General features: G+C 43.5%; 1 protein-coding gene across 1 annotated transcript in view; it reads left to right on the forward strand.

Moving 5' to 3' along the window:
* RFX8 (regulatory factor X8) overlaps window positions 1-23,165 on the forward strand; it is a 954,619-nt gene that overhangs the window by 761,182 nt on the left and 170,272 nt on the right. Inside the window, exon 14 of the mRNA XM_086933389.1 lies at window positions 22,192-22,478. Within this exon, the coding sequence (XP_086789515.1) occupies window positions 22,192-22,478 (287 nt within the window). The remainder of the gene's footprint in view (window positions 1-22,191; window positions 22,479-23,165) is intronic.

Below are 23,165 nucleotides of genomic sequence, written 5' to 3' on the forward strand. Positions count from 1 at the left end.
AGAATTCAAGGGTCTTTATTCAGTAACTCGAGTTAAGGGAGAGCTCCGTCACCTAAGGAGGCTCGGGAATAGTCTCTACTTTAATCAAAGAAAACATGGTATTTATACACTTTAGACATAGAAATTAGGAAGGAGCTTCCCTTGAGCAAAACTCGGATAGCTGTGTTGTAATCATACAGAAGGCAGTAAAACTCGGATAGCCGTGTCGTAATCTTACAGAAGTCATGGCAGCGTAACTGTGTCAAAATCATACAGAAGTCATGACAGGAAGAAGCGTGACTGTGTCTTTAATCATGAGGAAGTCACGACAGAGGCAGAGCGTTGAGAAATAACCCTAGGCTGGTTCCTTAGAGAGAGAGAGAAAAGAGAACTGGTCGTTGACAGGATGTCTGGTGTCGTGTCTTTAGCAAACAGGCCCTGGTTTCTTGGAATTGGTCGTTGTGTCTTGGCAAACAGGGGCTTATTTCTCGGAATCGACCTGACCATAAGAATGTGTGGTTGCAACAGGGCTCGTTTCCCGGAATCGGCTCGGACATAAGAATGCGTGATTGTAATTAGAGGAAGTAGCACGTTGAGTGCGACCTTACGTTCATGTGCCCGTGTTTTCTAGTTTCTACCATGGTGGGTTCGGGACGAGAAATAGAGGGTGTATAATGGGACATACATAATGAAAAATATTAATTTTCCACATTCCCTCCTTGTCCCATTATATAACCTTTTAACATTGTTTTTCTTAATCTACCTCTATGTTCATTAAGTTGTCTACTTGTTCCTGTAACATGATCTCTTCCTTCCTTTTCTTTCTAGTTTGGGGTCTGGGAATGCAGGTAGTGATACAGAAACTACAGAGTGCTGGGCCACATTGAATACAGAGGCAACAGGTGAAGAGAATGGCTAGAGCAAGACCTATGACTGTAAGTGCCTGCCATCCACATGAGGACAGGAGGCCCCAGAGCCATCCCGTCAGGGACCAGGCATCAGTGTCTGCATCTAGCTTTCTGGAAAGTACATGAAGGCGGGAAATAGCAGAATACACCGAGGGTGCATTATCTGTAATGTATATACAACAGCTGGACCCGATCAGTTCGCATACGCCACCCCGGTCAGCCAATATAATATCTAGAACCATACGGTTCTGCAACGTCATGAGTCTGTTGGAAGCCATCTCAGCAGTGATGTTGCTTAACGGACCAGCGGTCTTGTTTATGGCTCCCTGAACTACACGAGTTAGTTGTCTTATGTGGCGGCTGTTGATCATAGGCCCCCAGAAAGGGATAATTCCTTTGAAGAAATCGCCAGCCTCTTGGTCCGCTGTGTCTTCAGCATCTATGACCCCCCTTCGCCGTCTATTGATTACGGTCGGAGGATCACTTAGATGGTAATCTGCCGGGGCGGTGTAGGTAGGGGGAAGGAGAAATGCAAGGTAGCACTTCCCGGACCAGCCTTGGGGTAGCCAAGTACGGGCGTGGGGTCCACAGATAAAATAGGTGTTGGGGGCAGTGGCCATTGTTGGGAAATTAAGGTCAGGTAGGGTGTATGTCTTATTATACTCGCTATTTCCCATTTTCTGACCCTTGCCCTTTCCTCTTACACAAAATAGGCCCTTATGGGGTACAGCCCATTCTCCCTGATCTGTCTGTCTTCTTTGGACGGAAAACGTTTCCCTAAAGGAGGTAGTGTCATTAAAAAGGGAGTAACTGGTATTCTCATTATTATCTGCTCGTCCCCACATCGTGGTGAAATTTACCATCTTTTCAACGGCTCGTACTGTCTTGGTTTTTATCTTGTTCCAGGTACTAGTGTTCTTGGCCTTGGTCTTAGGAATGTTTCTAACAGAAGCTGAGAATATCATAGAGAATGCGTAGGTAGATCCAGCATAGCCGAAAGGGAGAGAAAAATAAAAGGCATTCCCCTGTGTACGGAATGTGGCATTAAACCACAGACCCAACAGTTGGTTTCGTTAATAACCATTTGATGTTGGTGGAGGGTGGAGATGAACGTGTAATTGAAAAATTATTTTCTTCTGTTCTCGAGATGTGGAGAGAGATCTACATGTGAATGCATAGCAGTGTTATTCAAAAGCGTGGGGGAAGCAGGTGGGAAAGCAAGATGAAGGAACCAACCTAGGCAAGCCGTGATACAAAAAATAAGAATCATGATAGAGAGGAAAATTGAAACTTTGTTATATAATAATTTTACGGATTTGAACACATTTTCCATGATTTGTCGCTAGTTTAAGTCAATAGTGCATACGTGACCGGACACGTCCTAGCAACCGCTTCACCCAGACTACGTCTTGGACTTAATCAGCCACCGGTAGGTCGAGGTCAGATGCAGTGTCTCTAGCTTGTTTCTGATGAGATCGCAGCCGCGATCTGTACTCGTCTTGGGGGGAAAGTTCAGGAAGGGGTGAAACAAAGTCTGTCGCTTCAGTGTCTATTGTTTCGGGGTTAGCAAAAATGTCAGTAGGAGTCGATCCGAAGAATTTCTTGCAGGGGCTGACGTGGAGCCATCCTTTCCGTCCTTCGACCTTGACTGCAGTCCTCTTTGTGAGTAGCACCAACTTGGGAGACGTCCACCTTCTTTCCAGGGGACTGTCACGATCAAAATTCCAGACTAGGATCCAATCCCTGGGTTGGATGGCGTGTTCCTCGGGCGTTGTTTTGTCTGGAAAGGCTGCAGCCACCTGTGAACGACAAGAACGTAGTGCAGACATCAAGGAAGCTAGGTAATCTGTCAAAACATTTGAATCAATGTCAGTTAACTTTTTAGGGGATGGGACGCCCCAGATATTTGGAGGTCTCCCATATGTGACTTCGAAGGGGGACAGACCTGTCCTGGAATGTGGCACCATTCGCATATAAAAGAGAGCAACCGGAAGAGCTGTAACCCAGTCTATTTGTTTGTCAGCACAAATTTTTGCTAGTTTGGTCTTTAGAGTCTGATTATGTCGTTCGACCAAGCCTGCTGCTTGGGGGTGTCGAACACAGTGAAATTTCCAGGTGTATCCGAGCAGTAAGGAAACGGCTTCCATTAGCTTAAAGGAAAATGGTTGTCCGTTGTCAGAGTATATGACTCTTGGCAACCCATATCGGGGGAAAAATTCTCTAACTAGTTGTTTAGCTGTCGTTTGGGCACCGTAGTCTGGGACGGGGTATGCTTCAGTCCATCGAGTCAAGGTACAGACTACTTCGAGGACATACTTATGTCCTCGACATCTCTCCATCTGTATGTAGTCCATTTGGAGGACTTCAAAGAGGTGATTAGGGGGATGGAACCCTCCTTGTTCAACTGAGACACTTTTCCCTGGATTGAACTGACAGCAAATCATACAGGTTCGTACTTTTTGTTTGGCTGCTGAGCGCAGATGCTTGTTATGCCATACCAAATTCAGACTGTCCAACATTCCTTTTTCTCCTAGATGTGCAGGACCATGGGCAGTTTCTATGATTATGGGAACCGCACCCTGACCAGGTGCCGCGAGCGTGAGGGGTAGGTGTTCCGCCGTTCCAGTGTCTCCGTTAAGGTGCCTCCAACCTTATAACGCTGGCCTCACAGGAGCATGCTGCGAGGCCCATTCTTAATCCCTTTAGGACCCCTTGGCCCTCTTGTCCTCCGACCCAGCGAGGTTGTATTTGCTTTCTTCATAGAGATTGAGCATTGAGTCCACATTTGTTTTTGTGTAGTACTTTTTTTGAGGTCCTGACGAATCGCCTTTTGGCGAGAAACATGTTGACCACACTAGGGGGTAGAGTTATTGTTCTGTATACCTTTACGGTCTCTAAACTCCCCTCCCACCCCTTTTAACTAAGGAATCAGCCACGTTATTAAAGTTGGAAGTGGACTGATTACCTTTTTTATTACTTTCACTCACTATTGCACTGACTACACCTTTCTTCATCCTCACCCACACCCACCATCGGCAAGGAACAAAAGAACCCCGTCAAAAGAGTACCTTTGGGGACTCCGTCAGACATTGCAGCGCCGGTCTGACGAGGGGCAGTGAGCCGATGATGACACCGGACACCCTCCAGTAAGGGTGTGTTTCACGCCTATTACTTTGGGTGTGTGAGGCTCTCTAAGTTCCGACTAGGGAACCCTTCCTTTGCAGCCACGGTATTTACAATACCAACTCCTTGCTCCACACTGTTACACGCTCCCTGGGGAACTTTGTACTCTGCTGTAAGCTATGGGAACCATTATGTCAGGGAGAAACAATTTGGATTTATCTTTTGTTACCCAGCCCTGATCTGTGTGAGAACCTCCCTCTTCTTCCCATTTTCTCTTTCTGGTTTCTGTAGCTTGATTTTGGATGTCTATTACATCTTTGGTGGGGTCGATAACTGGATAAACAGTCTTAATAGTAGTTTCAGTATTCAGTGTTCCTGTCTGAGCAGCATGTTTAGCTGTGGCATCCGCCAGAGCATTGCCTCGGGTAATGGAGTCCATGACCTTTGTGTGTGCCTTGCATTTCAGTATAGCTATTTCTGTGGGTTTGTGTATTGATTCTAGCAGCTGAAGAATGAGGTCCCCATGTTGTATTTTAGTTCCATGAGAGGTCAGGAAACCTCTCTCTTTCCAAAGGGTCCCGAAATTGTGGAACACCCTTAACGCATATTGCGAATCGGTGTAAACGTTGACCAGTTTTTCTTTGGACCATTCACATGCTTGGGTAAGAGCTATTAGTTCTACTGCTTGGGCTGAATGTACGGGTATTCTGGCTGCTAGGAGGACCGTATTCTCTGTAGTGACAGCATAAGCTGCTGAAAGCTCGCCTGTTTGGAGGCGCATGCAGGAACCATCTACGAACAGTCTGTGTTCGGGTGTACTTAGAGGTACGTCTACAAGATCAGACCGGGGTTTAGTGACTAGTTCGACTATCTCTAGGCAGTCGTGAGTTTCGTTGTCTTCGGGAACAGAGGGTAGCAGTGTAGCTGGATTGAGGATATTGCATTGTTTGATGATAATGTGGGGTTGAAACAATGTGACTTCATAACCTGTGAGACGAGCTATGGTCAGGTGTTGTGTCTGTGTCTTATTCAGAAGTAATTCTACTGCATGTGGGACGTGTACTTCAAGAGGATGTCCTAGTACTATGGAATCACTTTGTCGAATTGCCAGAGCCTTAGCTGCAATGGATTTTAAACAGGCAGGCAGACCTTGTGCAACAGGTCAAGAGTACTGGAAAAATAAGCACAGGGACGAAGTTTATTGGCCTGCGTTTGTGTGAGTACTGACAAGGCTGTACCTTCCCGTACCGTGACGAAAAGGACAAAAGGTTTGGCATAATCAGGTGTAGCTAGGACAGGTGCAGAGCATAATGCTTGTTTGAGAGTGTCAAAAGCAAAAGTATGATCAGGTGTCCATGGCAATGGAGAAGAAGTGGCAAAATCGGAGGTCGTTAATTCTATCAGAGGTTTGGCTAGATAGGCGAACTGGGGAATCCACTGCCTACAGTAGGAAGTGAGTCCAATAAAAGCATGGACTTCTTTCTGTGTCTTAGGGACAGGAATGTTAAAAATGAGTTGTATTCTTTCAGGTGTGAGTGCCCTACCCTCCTTTGACAGTAGGTGTCCTAAATATGCCACCTGCTGTAAACACAATTGTAATTTTGAGGGTGATACTTTGTGGCCATGCTGTGCAAGAAACATTAGGACAGTTTGTGAGGCTTGTTCACATTCTGGTTCGGAGTGTGCAGTGATCAGTAAGTCATCGACATATTGTAACAATGTCGTATTAGAAGGCAGAACAATGTCATCTAGTTGTCTTTTAAGTGCCTGCCTGTAGATACTGGGGCTTTCTGTGTACCCTTGAGGAGCTCTTGTGAAACAGAAACTACGACCTTGCAGTGAGAACCCAAATAGATACTGACTATCTGGGTGAATGGGTACACTGAAGAAGGCATTTGTAAGGTCAATAACTGTAAAATGTGTTGCATCAGGATCTGTAGCTGTTAGCAGAGTGATGATGTCTGAGACCACAGGGTACTGTGGTACCACACATTTGTTGAGTTCTCATAAATCTACCACAAGTCTGTAAACTGGTGGTGCACCGTCATCTGTTTTCTTTCGCACTGGTAGAACTGTTGAATTACATATGTTGGATGGTACTTCTCTGACTACTCCTTTTTGTATCAAGTCATCGATAATCTGAATAAGGGCTTGTTCTGCATCTGAAGGTAACTTGTATTGGCGAACACAAGGTAAGACAACACCTTCCTTCAACGTGACTAAGTGTGGTGTGATATCCATGAACCCTACGTCAGTTGGATCTGTAGCCCATAATGTAGTAGGAATGTCCCTTAATCTGACATCTAACTCTCGTGTCGTGAAGTGACCTTTGAAATCTCGGAGGAATAGTCGTATTCCTTTCGGGGAACAGCATATCACAGCACCTAGCTCCTTCAATGTCTGGATGCCTAGTACATTTTCAGGACATGATATAGTAAGTACCAAATCGGTGGAAGTTGTAAGAGGTCCAACCTGAAGTGAATGGTTCAGAAACTTTGTTAATGACTGGTGTATCTGAGAAACCTAAGGAAATACTATTTGGGCCAGAGAGGGGTACCTTGGGAACTTCATTGTGTTGTACTGTCGCCCTACTGGCCCCGGTGTCAATTAGAAATTTTGTTTCTTTACCCAAGAGTTTAGCATGTACATAGGGACCCTTTTGGTCAACCGGGACTGGGATTAGTGGACGACTGTCGTGTTCCTCCCAGCTGTCTCATGAAATTGTAGGGAATTCAGGATAGGATGCCACGGGATACTGATAGAGTTGTGTGGCTAGTTTAGTATCAGCTGGGGGAGTTGATGTTGGGGCAGAGGGACGAGTGGTATAGGGGCGAGGCTGTGTCTTTCAGTAGCAATATGTTGTAAGACTGGACAGTCACGTACAAAATGTCCAGGCTTTTTGCAATAGTTACAAGTAACCTTTTCTTGTGTTTCTGGACGTTGCTTATGAGTCTGAGGAATTGTATTGGTCTGTGCTACCAGTACTTTCATTTTAGTATCTTTTGTCCTCTTTTTCTCCTGTTCATGTTCGTCTCTAATCCTATTCTGATGGTACTGGAGCATCTGAAGTGCTTGTGAAGGGGAACTTGCTTGCCAAGTACTTTCAACCTTTAATACTCTGTCTTTTATTTGTTGTAAGGCATTCTCTACAAGCTTCGAAACAAACAATCAACTATAGGCGTCTCCACCTGAGGAGAGACCGCTATTGATAAGAAAACATTTTTCTAGTCTGGTATAATAGTCCCCTACATCCTCATCTGGTTTTTGTTTGCATGCAGAGATAGCATCCCAATCTTCCTTTTTAGTGGTCAACAACTGGGAGAGTATTTTCGGGAGAAGGTGAGGGAGTTCTAGGACTAGAGGTCCCAAGCCTTGTCCAGGAGCACGAGTATTTTCTTCTGTCTCTAAAGCTGTCCATGTTATCTTTTTCCCTTCTACCTCCCAATCTTTCCCTTTTAGTTTGTCGTATGTTCCTTGAGGCAGTAAGACTTTGAGGAGAATATTGAGATCCTTATAAGTAAAGGAACCCATTTTAAGGATGTCTTTGAGTTCCCTATGGAAACCTGAAGGATCTTTTTCATGAGAAGGGACCATTTTCTTCATTTCCAACATTTCTATTTTTGTCAGGGGTGTGTAGACAAATGTTTGCTGTAGCTTTCCTATAGAATCTACAACGGGATGTGCTTCTTGGAGAGGAAATTGACCTTGGTCATACTGAGGAGGATTTGAGTCATTAACATTAGAATGGTATTGGACATAGCGTTGTCGTTGGTTTAGGAATTCTTGTCCCCTTGTCACCCACCTCCCCTCTAGACAGTCTCGTAAAAGAGAATGTAACATTTTGGGTGGGTGGCTAGTGGCTCCATACAATGTAATGAGGTGTTGAACCATATAGATACTGGCTAGTCTTTGAGATGTCATGGGGAGCGATAAGGACATTTGGGCGACTATGTCAGGGCCATATATAGAGTATTGGGACACCCAATGGGTGCTTGATCGGGCGAGTTCTTTTTCTCGTGTGGTCAGTGGAGGTTCGTCGTCCATCCAGTCATCTAAAGCCTCTTGTGTTAATTGAAATGATTGGTCTGAAGAAGCTGATAATTTTTTAGACTTATTCCTAAGTTGTCCGCTATTTTGGGAACGAGGGATACGAGAACGTACTGATCCCTGAAAAGCAGCTCCTTCTTCCCTATCTTCGTCTGTACCCCCATTCTCTGTCTCTTGGGTAGGGGCATTTTTCTGGTGAGAGTCGGAGACTTTACTGGTAAAGAGAGGGATGAAGAAGTCTATTTCCTTAATTTTATTATAATTCCCAGTTACCACTGCTTGATCTAGCTGAAGTAAGTGGTCGGGAACCTTTTTCCCTGCACTTGATATCATACGGATAAAGCAAGTAATCATAAATCCTGAGAGGCACTTTTTATGAGCGATAGGTCTATTTTTAATAGCCTCTTGTAGGACTTCTAAATTTTCTCCTGTTCGGAGAGCTTCCTAAATTTTATTTAGACAATTTGTAATATTTGGTACCTCCCGTATGCCTTCTAAAGCTTCCCGTAAGCGATAGGAGACATCTGCTTGTGGGCCTTCTCCTGGAGTCGGGTCGAATTCACATTCTAGCATAGGCAGAACACCATCTGAAATATCGGGGATGGTTTCTGTCTGAGTAACTATACGTCTGACTGTTTGATTAGTATAAGCAGGAGGTGGTTCCATAAAATAGGTGGTAATGAAGTCTTTGGGAGCAGAAGGAATTTTAGGACATGGAGGTGCTGTGGGAATACTAGGGTTATCATCGGACTTTGTCTTTTGTGAAAGGACGGGATACATCCCCGTCACGGAGGCCGAGGCCTCCCTCTTTATTTGTTCAAAATGAATATCCGCATTCTGTTCTCGTAACGTTCTCATCTTACTTTCTTCTGACATTCTATTTGCTTTCTCTACTTTCCTTTGCTCTTTCTGTTCCCTTTGATGTGCTTCCTTTCGCCATAGTTCGATACTCTCTAACATCGAGGGTCTTGCTTTCTTTTCCCAACATTTCTTTTCAACTGCCATGATACAATTCAAATCCCATGTGCCACTCTTTGGCCATCTAATCGCAATTTCTAAATCTTGAGTGTACTCTTTCCACAAATCCAAGTACAAAACAGCACTAATTCCATATTTCGTATACATAGGAAAACCAGGAGTATCCTTTGCGGGGACTGGTACATCTTGTTCCGATAACCCCCTCCTGGTACCCAGTTTACACAACTTTGAAAACAAAGGCATTGTGACAACAAACAACAAAAACTTACACTTGATATATCCTGAGTATCGGAATACAAACATACCGTTTTCTAGAAACCTAGAACCCGTCTTGACCGTGCTCTGAAAAATCAGAACCCGTCTTGACCGTGCTCTGAATAAATCAGAACCCGTCTTGATACACCCCCAGCAGTACTCACAGCGGTGCAGAGAACTTGAAGATCTTGAAGATCTGGACACTGGACTAGTTGCGCTGCGCTCTTGATCGGGGGACTTGTCGGGGTTCTGAAGACCTCGGACTCAGCAACTTCACAAGATTCGGGCTCTGGGTCGAGACTTCCGCTGTCGTCCTCACCGCCTCGTATGGATGGCTAGGCCGCGGCTCGGTCCGTCTTCGACACAAAGGAGTTCATGCAGGAACACCCTGCAGTGTGCACGTTGAAGTCCGTCGGTATCTGGAGAGACAGGTTCGGGTCCGCATCACCGGCGTGTGGGGAGAAAGGGAAGTACCTATTCGGGCGCCAATTTACTGTGGTAAATATTTTAGTAATTTACCTTGATCGGAATTTCTATAATATCAATAAGGTCAAGCATGAAGAGCAGAGTCTGTGGTGGTTAGAATTCAAGGGCCTTTATTCAGTAACTCGAGTTAAGGGAGAGCTACGTCACCTAAGTCTCTACTTTAATCAAAGAAAACATGGTATTTATACACTTTAGACATAGAAAAGAGGAAGGAGCTTCCCTTGAGCAAAACTCGGATAGCTGTGTTGTAATCATACAGAAGTCAGTAAAACTCGGATAGCCGTGTCGTAATCTCACAGAAGTCATGGCAGCGTAACTGTGTCAAAATCATTCAGAAGTCATGACAGGAAGAAGCGTGACTGTGTCTTTAATCATGAGGAAGTCTCGGCAGAGGCAGAGCGTTGAGAAATAACCCTAGGCTAGTTCCTTAGATAAGAGAGAGAGAAAGAGAGAAAAGAGAACTGGTCGTTGACAGGATGTCTGGTGTCGTGTCTTTAACAAACAGGCCCTGGTTTCTCGGAATTGGTGGTTGTGTCTTGGCAAACAGGGGCTTATTTCTCGGAATCGACCTGACCATAAGAATGTGTGGTTGCAACAGGGCTCGTTTATCGGAATCGGCTCGGACATAAGAATGCGTGATTGTAATTAGAGGAAATAGCACGTTGAGTGCGACCTTACGTTCATGTGCCTGTGTTTTCTAGTTTCTACCATGGTGGGTTCGGTACGAGAAATAGAGGGTGTATAATGGGACATACATAACTAAAAATATTCATTTTCCACACGCCACAGAGCTGTGTTGCAGAGAGGTGTGATAAGGGGTGTGGTCTCTGAACACCTCTCTGCAACGCGGCTTCCTGGAGCATACTGGAGGTACCTGGGAGGCTAGTTGGCCCCTAGGGACCCTCAGGATTCAAGGGAAATTAATTCCCCCACCTACAACGCACCAGTGGGTGCGTTTGCTGAGTGCTGCTGTTAGGGGGCGTCCAGCTTTTTTATATATTTATTTTTAATCAAGGGGGGCTGTGTGGCCCCCACCTTTAAAATGTTTGCGGCCCTGGGGACCTCCATCCCTCAGGGCCTGCTTTAAAAAAAAAACGGGAAGGGGGCCACGCGGCCCCCCTTCCAGATGCCAATTTCGGCCCCGGGGACCCCATCCCCCGGTGCATGGCCACATTTAAAAAAAATCTTTTAAAAAGAGGGGGGCTGTGTAGCTCCCCTCCTTTGGCCTCCAGTGCCCCGGGGACCCCATCCCCTGGGGCTGCGCCTCATTTAAAAAATTTTTTTTATTTAAAAACATTGATGGAGGGGGCCACGTGGCCTCCCTCCTAGGTCACTCATTGGCCCAGGGACCCCATCCCCTGGGGCCTGGCCTCTTCATTGGGGACCGTGGGGGAAGCCCCAATTCCCCCACGGTCCCGCAGGCTCCCTGCCTCCTGCGGGAGCCGGCATTGCTTTTCCACACGGGGAGCTGCTAAAATGCAGCTCCCCTTGTGGAAAAGCAATGTGGTTTGGATTTTGTCATCCTGCCCTGCCATAGCAAACACCAGTGTCCCGGGGGTGTCAGGGGACTATGTGGGGAACACAGTCAGGGACTTTGGCAAGGACTAGGCACTGGGTAGAAAACTTACACGGGAAGAGGAGTACAGCGCTGCCCAGGATCCTACAGGGAGTCAGAGGAGAAAGAGGGATCCAAAGGGGAAGCCTGTACAAGTGAACAAGATGGGTAAGACTTATAAAGGAAGGGCACTCACAAAGCAATTTAGCATTCAGAATAACTACACCCAGGACGAATGTGCAAGACATATATATGAAACAACATTAACAATAAAGGGGGGTGTGAGGTAAAGCACTCAGGAGCTCCACACGGGAAGACTGAAGCTCAGTAAGTTTCTTACCCATAATTACTGTTACAGATACTTACTGCAAATACCTACAGCTAGGATATGGATGCAAAGGCAGGGTCTGTGGAGCTTATACCTATGGTGATGTTATAAATGTAACTCAAAGACAATACTCACAGTGAACAAGAAACACCACCTAGGTAGTCAGCTGTGCCCAAGGATCCTGGCGATCAAACAGCATCGCGCAAGGAAGTAACAGCAAAGGGATAGAACTAAACTCAAGCACAATAGACAAGGAGCTAGCAAGGAGGAGTGCTTAACAGGAAAGGAAGGAAATGACAGTGCACACTTGGCAGAAAGCAGGTAACACACATACAAGGCAACAGAAGCAAGACAGCAGAATAGAAAGACAGCAAATTAGGAACTGAAACCAAGGAATTGGGAAGAAAGGCAGGGACTGGAAAGGGATATACAGAAGGGGAGGCTACAAGTGTACACTAGAATATTACAGGTTAAGGATTCAAGACAACAAAATAGCATAAAAGGCAGTGCTGGGGCAGGAACAAGAATTAAGCAAAGGCTCAGGGGTCAAGGTAACACTGCAGCAAGTGCTAGTTCAGGAAACAGGGAAATTACTATAGCCCAGGAGTCAAGGTAGCACTGCAGGCAGGACTGGTTTAAGGACATAGCTACAGCTCAGGAAAAAAGGAGTCAAGAGAGCACTGCACATCAGGAACAAGAAAATAGCTGAAGCCCAGGAACAGGAACAAAGAATAACTATAGCTTAGGAACTCAGGAAACAAGAGCACTGCAGGCAGTGCTAATTCAGGTACAAGGATGACTATAGCTCAGGGAATCTATGACAAAATATCGACTACAAAAATATCTACCTACAAACATATCGCAATAAAAATATTGATTACATTAATACCGAGATCCTATCTCTAAAAAGGTAAGTACAAAAATATCAACAAAAAAATTTTCAATGTCAAAAATATCGGTTTTTTTAAATATTGTTTTTTTTTTAATTAAAAAAATTGAATATTAACAAAATAATACTTATAAATGTAATAAACATAGTTAAAATATATTATAATATTTCAAATGAATAAATAATGTAATAAAAACTAATAATAAGAAAGATGTAATACATAGTATATACTTCATTAATAATACCTCTAATATATTATTTTAATAACTTATAAATAAATGAAAATATAATAAATTACAAATAAATGTATATACATCAAATAATAATATAAATAACAATTAATAAAAATGTAAAACAAATAAAAAAAATTAAATACATTTTTGATAGCGTATGGGTAAAAATTACTATTCCCACTCCAGAGAGTGCAACAGTAGGGAAAGTGTTGGATAGCGTAGGGGTAACAATTACTATTCCCACTCCAGAGAGTGCAACAGTAGGGAAAGTGTTGGATAGCGTAGGGGTAACAATTACTATTCCCACTCCAGAGAGTGCAACAGTAGGGAAAGTGTTGGATAGCGTAGGGGTAAAAATTACTATTCCAACTCCAGAGAGTGCAATAGTAGGGAAAGGGTTGGATAGCGTAGGGGTAACAATTACTATTCCCACTCCAGAGAGTGCAACAGTAGGGAAAGTGTTGGATAGTGTGGCGGTAACAATTACTATTCCAACTCCAGAGAGTGCAACAGTAGGGAAAGTGTTGGATAGCGTAGGGGTAACAATTACTATTCCAACTCCAAAGAGTGCAACAGTAGGGAAAGTGTTGGATAGCGTAGGGGTAACAATTACTATTCCAACTCCAAAGAGTGCAACAGTAGGGAAAGTGTTGGATTGCGTAGGGGTAACAATTACTATTCCAACTCCAGAGAGTGCGACAGTAGGGAAAGTGATGGATAGCGTAGGGGTAAAAATTTGTATTCCAACTCCAGAGAGTGCAACAGTAGGGAAAGTGTTGGATAGCGTAGGGGTAAAAATAACATACTTATAAATAAATGTATTTTTTTAAATAATAAAAAACTTAACTATTAAATAAATATAAACCATTTACAAATAGCAATACATAATTATTAAAAACATGATTAGCAAAATATATTTAACAAAAAAATTGATAAAACATACCATTTAATAATATTTAATTACCAATTAATAATTAATTGACAATTATATAATTAACAAAACAAATAATTAAAAAACATTTTTACTTAATTACATTTAAATTACTTCCCACCCTATTCCCCTATAAAGCCACAACCCGCTACAGAACATAATTGTCAATTAATCAATTAATTAAAATAAATTACCAATTAATTAAAAATAATTATCAATTAATTAAAATTAATTTATAATTCCTAAGTAATAATTAATTTAAGATAATTAAATTACATCCCACCCTATTCCCCTATAAACCCACAACCCGCTACAGAACATAATTATCAATTAATCAATTAATTAAAATTAATTACCAATTAATTAAAAATAATTACCAATTAATTAAAATTAATTTATAATTCCTACTAATTAATAATTAATTTAACATAAATAAATTACTTCCCACCCTATTCCCCTATAAACCCACAACCCGCTACAGTACTAAAATACAAAATTACATAAAAATAAATTAAAAACATAATAAATACATAATAATATACACAAAAATAATTAAAAAATCGATATTAGTAACATCGAAATTATTAACATCGATATTACTAACATCGATATTTAAAACTTCGATATTACTAATATTGATATTAAATCTATCGCTATTACTTACTTTCTATATTATGTCCCTTCGATATTTAAACTTCGATATTATTGTATATCGATATTTAAATATCGATATTTTGTCTGCATACCAGCTCAGGAACTCAGGAAACAAGGTAGCACTGCAAGCAGTGCTAACTCAGGAGAAGGGAAACTGCTGCAGTTCAGGAACAAGGAATGCTAAGGCTCAGGGGGTCACGGTAGCACTACAGGCAGTGCTAATTCAGGAACAAGGAAAACAGCAGCAGGTCAGGAACAAGGCATAACTAAAGCTCAGGAAACATGGGAAACAAGAATAGCAAAAGCTCAGGGAGCACTGGAAACAAGGATCGGTCTCACCGGTAAACAGCTACAATGAACAACCTTGGCCTGCAGGAAGCTGGGGCTTAAAAGAGCTCACAGTAATCATATGCATCAGGTGTGAGCAGGCTAGCAGCAGCCAGCCACAGGTGAGCTGAATTCCTCCACCCAGCCTTGGCCTGCAGGGGTGGAGACAAAGCAGTGAACAGGGAATTCTGGGTAATGGAGTTTCAGGCATGAGTAGGCTGGCTTCATGTATAAGCAGGCTGGCTTTCACAAAACCCGGCATGGATTGGGAATGGATGCCAATTCCCAATAAGTGTCCAAATGCCTGGAAGTCAGGATATGCATACAGGTGAGTGTCTGGAGGCATATTAGAACGCTGGAAAGCCCCACAATTCGGCCCCCTGGTGGTGGGCACAAGAGCACGGCTCCTGCAGTGTCACTCCCGGGACACTGCAGGAGCCGACCCTGGGGGGTGGCGGTCCCCAGGGCCATGAAGGGCTCCAGGAGGGGGGCTGCGCAGCCCTTTCCCACCTAGTACACAGCCCCGGGGAGGTGGTGGTCCCCGGGGCTCGGGGTCCGTAACGGGGCGTGGCTTGAGCCTTCCCCACACAGGTTTATTTCTTTCTTAAAAAAGCCCCGGGGGTGGCGGTCCCCGGGACAGCGGGGGCCATGTGCCCCCTGCAAATAATTAATAAAAGCCCTGGGGGTGGCGGTCCCCGGGGCTTAGGGGGGCCTTGGAGGCCCCCCACACATTTAAAAATTAGCCCCAGGGTTTGGTTGTCCCTGGGGCTGCGTGCCACCTCCCGCAACTCATAAATCAATCCCCAGGGAGGTAGTGCTCCCCGGGGCAGTGTGGGGGGATTGGGCCCCCCCACACACTTTTTTTAAGTGCCCCTGGACCTGGCCCACCCGGGTGCTTCAATGCAACAAAGCGCGGGAGGCTGCGCTTCGTTTTTTATTTTTCTCGGCTGGATTCTCGCAAATTCAGCCGTTTATTTAAATGCTTTTTTGGACCCTGGGGGTCCTTGTGGGACCCCCTGAGCAGGCCTAGGGGGTCAGGGTGTTTCCCCCTGGCACCCTTTTCTTGTTTTTCGTTTTTGTTTCACTGTTTTCCTGTGACTTGGTTCTACCGAGTCACAAAATGACTGCCAACACTTCCTGGTTTGGAGCATTGACAGCCAATTAGAATAAAGCTCGTGGTCGAGAGGGTCAGTGGAGCCACCGCGCCTCTAGATCTCAATATTTTTATTTTTTTAATTTCTCAGCAACTACTGAACGGATTTACCCCATTTTTAAAAAAGGTTGCTTTCTGAGACAAGCAGTCCCTTTTAGGCAAATTTGGTATAATTCCGTTCAGCAGTTCGGGCTGTAGCATTGGCTAAAAATTCCTATGGGAAATTGATTTTTTAACTCTTATAATTTCTCAGCAACTACTGAACGGATTTACTCCAGATAAACAAAATGTCGCTTTGTGAACCAAGCGCTACCTTTTTGCAAATTTGGTGTAGTTCCATTCAGCAGTTCGGGCTGTAGCCTTGGCTAAAGTTTCCTAAGGAAATTAACATGGAGAAAACACTTTCTGGTACCCCCCTTTTATCTCAGCCCCCGTATGACGAATCACCCACAAACTTTCAGGATAGGAGCTGACCTGTATGAAACATTTTTTTGGGAGATTTTTGTGAAGATTCGTCAAACAAAGCCAAAGTTATTAGCAAATCAAAAAATGCTTTTCCTATCGAAACTAGGTTCTAACTATAACTATATATATATATACACACGCACACACACACACATACATATGTAAATATAGATATATGTTATATATATATATGTATATATATGCAAAGAAGAAGGAAAGAACTCTGGGTAGTTCTCATATTTAGGTTGAAAGCATCTCCTGTTAGAGCACTCTCAACACCAGCAACACTCTAGATCTGCTCACCTCAGATGTCTGTTTTTCTATCAAAGTCTTTAAGCATGCACGCCAAGATAGAAAAGGACAAAGTCTTTTGCCATTTCTGTAGAATCCTAAAGGCTGACATTTATTATTCCCAGGCGAAACTAAACCAAGTAGGGGAAGGTGTTTAAAACGAAAGTAGCAACTTTTACTATTACCACTCCAGTCTACATCACATTGGGGAGGGTGTTGGATACTAAAGGGGTGGCATTTACTATTCCGAAATCTAATCCAAACAAATTTGGGGAAGGTGGTGGACACTAAATAGGTGACATTTAGCATTTCCACTCCAATCTGAACTATTTTGGGGAAGGTGGTGGATACTAAAGAGGTGATATTTACTATTCCAACTCCAATCTAAACCATATTGGGGAAGGAGTTGGCCACTAAACGTGCAGCATTTACTATTTCCACTCCAATTGAAACCATTTCGGGGAAGGTGTTGGCCACTAAAGGGGTGACATTTACTCATCCCACTCCAATCTCAACCATTTCGGGGAAGATGTTGGACACCAAAGGGGCGACATTTACTATTACCGTGCCAACCCTAAACCATTAGGGAAGGTGTTGGACACCATAAATTGTATATACACAATCAATACTCCATAGTCTCACGTCATTTTTTATGTAAAATAAAATAGAAAGTACTTAAAGAACGCAAAATCCCAAACTAAGGGTCCCGTCAATTTATTTATTTAGTGTATTTTGTATAGCGCGCAGCTACCCCAACGGGGTGTCCCGGCGCTCCTGCCCATTTGCTGAGTCTTACACAGAGGAGTTTAGCAGAAAAGAAATGTTTTCAGTGCCTTGCGAAAAGGTAGCTCCTCCTGAATCATCCGGATGGAGATGGGAAGTTTGTTCCATTGAGAGGAGGCACATACCTGGAAGGTTTTTCCCCCAGAACGTGCTTTTTTAAATCTAGGGGTAGACAGCAAGCCTTTTGAATTAGATCAAAGGTATCTAGCATTGCTGTATGGGCGAAGACAGGAAGAGAGATACGCAGAGCCCTTTCCTTTAATAGCACGATGAGCTAAGGTAGGAACTTTAATTTCTGCTCTTTTATGAACTGGTAACCAGTGTAGCCTGCGTCGATGTGGCGAGATGTGCTCACGAAGAGAGATGCCACAGATCAGCCGGACTGCTGCATTCTGGACTATCTGTAACCGGTGACAGAGGCCAGAAGAAAGGCCAAGATACAGGCCGTTAGCATAATCTAAATGGGATGTTATCAATGCTTGGACAATGGTTTTCCAGGTATTACTAGGGAGAAAATTGATACATTTTTTAATCATCCTAATTTTTGAGAAGCAGGCAGCAGACACAGTCTGGACTTGGTTATGGAAGCAGAGACCAGAATCCAATCTAACCCCCAGGTTTTTTACAGATTCCTTGGGAGAGGGGGCCGCACTCAAGTCAAGTGGCCACCAAAGGTTCGAGTCCAGAGGAGAGGATTGATGGAAAAAGAGAACCTCCGTTTTTCCTGCATTCAGCCGAAGGAAATTATTGTCCATCCAGCAGGCGATGTTACGAAGACAGTCTTTCAGTGGGTCAAAAGTGGTCTGAGTGGGAGCATCATAAGAAAAGAAAAGCTGAATATCATCAGCATACGAGATTACCTTAATTCCTGATTCAGCAAAGCTCAGCCAGGGGGGAAAAATAGACATTAAACAAAAGGGTGCTCAGTGAGGAGCCCTGAGGGACTCCCCACTTTAGTGGACGGCTATCGGAGGAGTAGGGAGGAGTAAACACCGCCTGTGTCCGATTGGATAAAAAAGAGGAGAGCCAGTCCAAGGCCCTACCTTGAATACCTTAGACCGAAGGCGGTCAAGCAGGACGGGGTGAGAGACGGTGTTGAATGCTGTAGAGAGATCAAACAGCACCAACACCGCTCTTGAGCCCCCGTCCAGCTTCCATCGCATGTATTCGGCCATCTCTATCAAGGCAGACTCGGTGCTATAGCCTGGTCTAAATCCATGTTGGGAGGCATGGAATAAGCCTTGGGTTTCAATAAAGCCTGCTAATTGCTGATGCACCAGCTTTTCGAGAACCTTGGCTGGGGCGGGCAATAGGGAGATCAGCCTGTAATTGGACGGTTCATCTGGGTCTGCGTTGACTTTTTTAAGAATAGGAACCAATTGGGCATGTTTCCATGAATCCGGGAATATGCATGCCCTGAGGGAGTCATTCCAGATGCCGTTGAGTAAGGGATTAAGAAGAGGGGCCAGTACTCTATATTGTTTGGCCGGCCAAGGGTCACTTGGAGAGCCTGACCTGCATTTTAAGAGTTCTGCCAAAGAACGATCTAAAGTGATCTCCTCGAATTCTAAAAAAAACAGGAGCAGACACTGGGAGGTCCACAGGTTTTTCTCCAGTGCCTAAACTGCTACTACAAGGGAAGGAATCATAGATGGATGCGATTTTTTCCTCAAAGTAGTTGGAGAGACGGGTACAGAGGGACTGTGACACCGGGGATTGGCGTTTAAGGGCCATAGGGTCAGTGAAAGTTCTTACTGTATTAAAAATTTCCCTAGTAGAGCCTTGTGCTCTATTAATTTTCTCCCCCAGGTAATTTCTTTTATGATCAATAATCTTCTTCCGGTATTCTTTAAGAGCTATTTTATATTTAAGTTTACTGTCTGGGGAGTATGAATGTCTCCATCGTCGCTCCAAAAGTTTGCCAGCAGATTTACACTTGCGAAGTTCGTCGGAGTACCAGGGTGAGGAGGGTGCAACTCGAAACGTTTTAATGGGCCTCATAGGAGCAATAGAATCAATGGCAGAGGAGATCCAGTTGTTGAAATTGGTCAAACGAGAGTCCAAGTCTAGTGCGTCCAGAGGGGCGGCAGTTGGGAGGTGTTCAGCTACAGTATCTGGAGAGATCTTGCTCCAGTTTCGGCCAGCTGTCTTAGCCGGTAGCCTCGATCTGTCTTGGTGAGATAAGAGAATGGAAAAACGGAATAAAAAAGTGATCAGACCAGATCACCGGGTAGGTCTCGCTAATAGAGATATCCGCTAGATTGGAGCAGATAAGGTCAAGTGTATGTCCAGCCTTATTAGTAGGGAGGTAGACCAGTTGATTTAATCCGCCATCCGTTAGGGTGGAAAGAAAATTAAGGCTGGTAAGATCAGAAGTATCCTCCGCATGGAGGTTAAAGTCACCAAGCAGGGTGAAGTTCGCATAGGAGCTGGCCTGGAGCACAAAGTCCAAGAGAACGGGGAGAAAAGATACCTTGGACTTAGGAGGGCGATATACTAGTAGGCCTGAACATGTAATATTGGAAGCCAATTTAATACAGAATGGTAGTGCTTCTATGGATTCAATTTGGGCATAGGGAAAAGATGAAATGGTCCATTGCGACCTATAAATTATGGCTACGCCTCCACCATGGTTGTAACTCTGCCTGTTGGCACACAGGATGTTATAGCCAGGGGAATAGCCAGACACAAGGCTGGGTTAGAGTCATCCCCCAACCAAGTTTCCGTCAGAAAAATAAGATCCCACTTATTGTCCGTCAGGGTCTGGGCTATATCTAGGGAGTGTTTCATCAGAGAGCGACAGTTAATTAAGCCCGCCTTGAGGGTTAAGCTTTTTCTAATAGGGACGGACCGAACTGGCGACTGTAAAAGTAAGCATTGATTCACAGGATTACCTGCCTCCTGTCCAAGGCTACAGGGCATGCACGGGTAAGAGGAATTAATAAGGTCCGATGGCATGGCATGCAAGAAGGCACAGTACTTAGGTTTTAACGAAAGTAGTGTCTCCCTACCATAGGAGATGGTAGTTGAGGAGCCATAACCGGCAGGGTCTCTGGCCCCGGCCGCGTCATGGTCGCGGACGGGCGCAGACGGGCTGGACTTTGGCTTGACTTCGGCGCGACAGCGGCGCTCCCGCTGCTCGCGTCCGCTGCGCGGAGAAGTAGCCATTTTCTTTTGTAGTCCCGTCAGCAGCGCTAGAGCGCTGGGACTTGTAGTTCCTCAAGAATGTCTGCAAGCAAACAGTTTAAGCGTCTCCGAGCGCAGCACCTAGTCGGCTGCGAATACTCAGAAGAGCAGGCTATTATGGGAGGTTGAAGGGTCAATAACAATTACAATTACAATGCATCCCCCTCCAAGATGGTTGCAATGTCTATGTTTTGTATTGCGGCGGGTGCTGCGTGCTGCAGCACACGTCACAGTACAAAAAGTAGACATAACACATTTCCCTGCACTACGTGGCAGGCACCATGTGGTATCTGCCACATGGTGCAGGGATATGTAGGGGGCACCATATGTTCCCCCAACACCCAAAACTAAGGGCCAGGAAGGCAGGGGGACCTGCTACGGGCCCCCAATGTCCCTTTCCGTCAGACTTTACATGGCTGGTAAACCGACATGAAACGGTTGGTGGGGAGGAACATCATAATACCTATGACGATCATTGTAGGGATTATGGCTGCCTCCGATGCACAGCCCGTCGGATGCGTGGCGGGCAGGCTTTCCGTCCGCCATCCATCCGCCCGCCATTGAAATATGAGACCACCACCAACAGGCTGTTGATGGCGGTCTCACTAACACTGTAATCAGGCCCTAAAAGCTATATATTTAAAATGAAATATGGACATATAAAAAAATTTGTTAATTTCTATTTAAAAATAAGATATTTTTGTTATTATTTTTTAATATTCCTAACTTTTGAAACATAGCATAAAGAAACTAAATACATAGTCCAAATTTAAAAATCATTTAAAATATATTTAAAAAATAATTACATAATAAATATAAATTGTCTTACATTTAAATTAATAAATATTAGAATATATACATCCAACAATGTATTATTCATAATAATATAAATAATTAAAATTCCATTTTTCATTTTTCTATTAAAATTTTAATAAATAAACCTAAAACATATCAATATAAAATAAATCTTCATTCATCATAGTACTTAATACTTATTTATATTATTTTCATAGTTTAAGTATACATCATTTTGAATATGTTTAAATACTTTAATTTTTTTACAAAATAAATTTTAAGCAACTTATTAATGACAGCATATTCCTGTCCACAATATTTTTGACATTCTAATATACTTGAAACAATATGTTTGTATCACAATATTTTTGTATTCAATATTTTGTCCAAACACAATATCCTTCTGGCTTTCAAAGAGCATTGGAGTGGCCGGTGGTAGTTGGATCAATGGGGACCGTCTCATGGACCCTCGGTTGCTGACAGGTTTGGGCAGATCCATGATTATAGGAATTTGCACTCAAGTAAGCTCCCCGGCCAACGGGAGCAATTCAAAGAACGACCATCATTTTTCGTGGCTTGATCCACCTCCTTGCCATATCTGCCATCAAATTATATTTTTCTAATTCGCAGCATTCTTATTGGGAGAAAAATGAATGTTGCTTCTTCTCAAATAAATATCAATGGACAAAATACCTTTGTTTCCAGCCCTGAAAAAGTATGCTTGTTCGTATGTACATGGATGTCGTATAGAGTTGTTTGACAATCTTGGACGACAGTATTATGAGTAAAACACCTATCTACTCCTGTTTTTTTTTACAAACACAGGGTCCTGGCATTTGCTGAATGTGCTGCTTCTCGAGTATGCAATTCACATCCTCCAAACATGTGTTGAGGAGGATGAGAACGGAAAACCACTAGAGGAGCTGCCGAGACATCATTCGCCCATACAGATAGTTCAGGAATCCACTTACCTTTTGGAGGTGTTTGCCGGCCAGCCTAAAGTGACAGGCGCTCCTGAAGTAACTATTGAAAATAGTAAATGTGAACTTAATTTAAGCAACATTTTGCTCAAAGTCCTGGGATTTTCGGTGGATGCAGCTACTGGTAATAAGGTAACACGTGATTGAAATGTGTTTGTGAAATTTAATGCATGAGCATAAGACATTTGTCAAGTCTTGTGTTTTTCTGTTTATATGTGTAGCTGTCTGTAAAGTAATAATAGCTTTCAATGGTGTAACTTGCTGATAAGAATTGAATGTAAAGTATTACTTGACTGAACTAACAATATTAGTTTCAGAGATCGCTTGTTACACTGTCGGTATCCTTCACTCCCTACCTCCAACTTTTTGGATTACTGAATTAACAGCTTAGTTCACAAAGAAATTCTTTCAACTGAAGACTTAATTTAGGGATGCTCCCAACAAGCACTATGGTAAGATAATCTACATCGTATTCGTTTCTTAAAACTATTTGCAGAGCTCTGATGCCTCAAAGAGTTGCAATAACAATAAAACTCCCAATAAAAAGCATGCAGAAAAAATGTAAACAAAATCAGATCATTAGTACATTAACCCAAAGCACCATAAAATCATAAATGCAAAGCCTTTTATATAGCTGCCTGTCCTCTAGGCATGGATGGCCCTAAGAAACCACAAACTAATTGGCTTTGAAATACAGCTACAAATACTCAACTTCAGTCGAAAAACAAAACATTCTCTCATCCCCTTAAAACTTATTTCATCAGGGCCCTCTTATACCAAAGGTGACATGTCTACTCATCAGGGGTGGTTTCTCTTCGT

The sequence above is a fragment of the Lissotriton vulgaris genome, chromosome 8 (genome assembly GCF_964263255.1).
Source record: "Lissotriton vulgaris chromosome 8, aLisVul1.2, whole genome shotgun sequence".
Classification (NCBI taxonomy): domain Eukaryota; kingdom Metazoa; phylum Chordata; class Amphibia; order Caudata; family Salamandridae; genus Lissotriton; species Lissotriton vulgaris.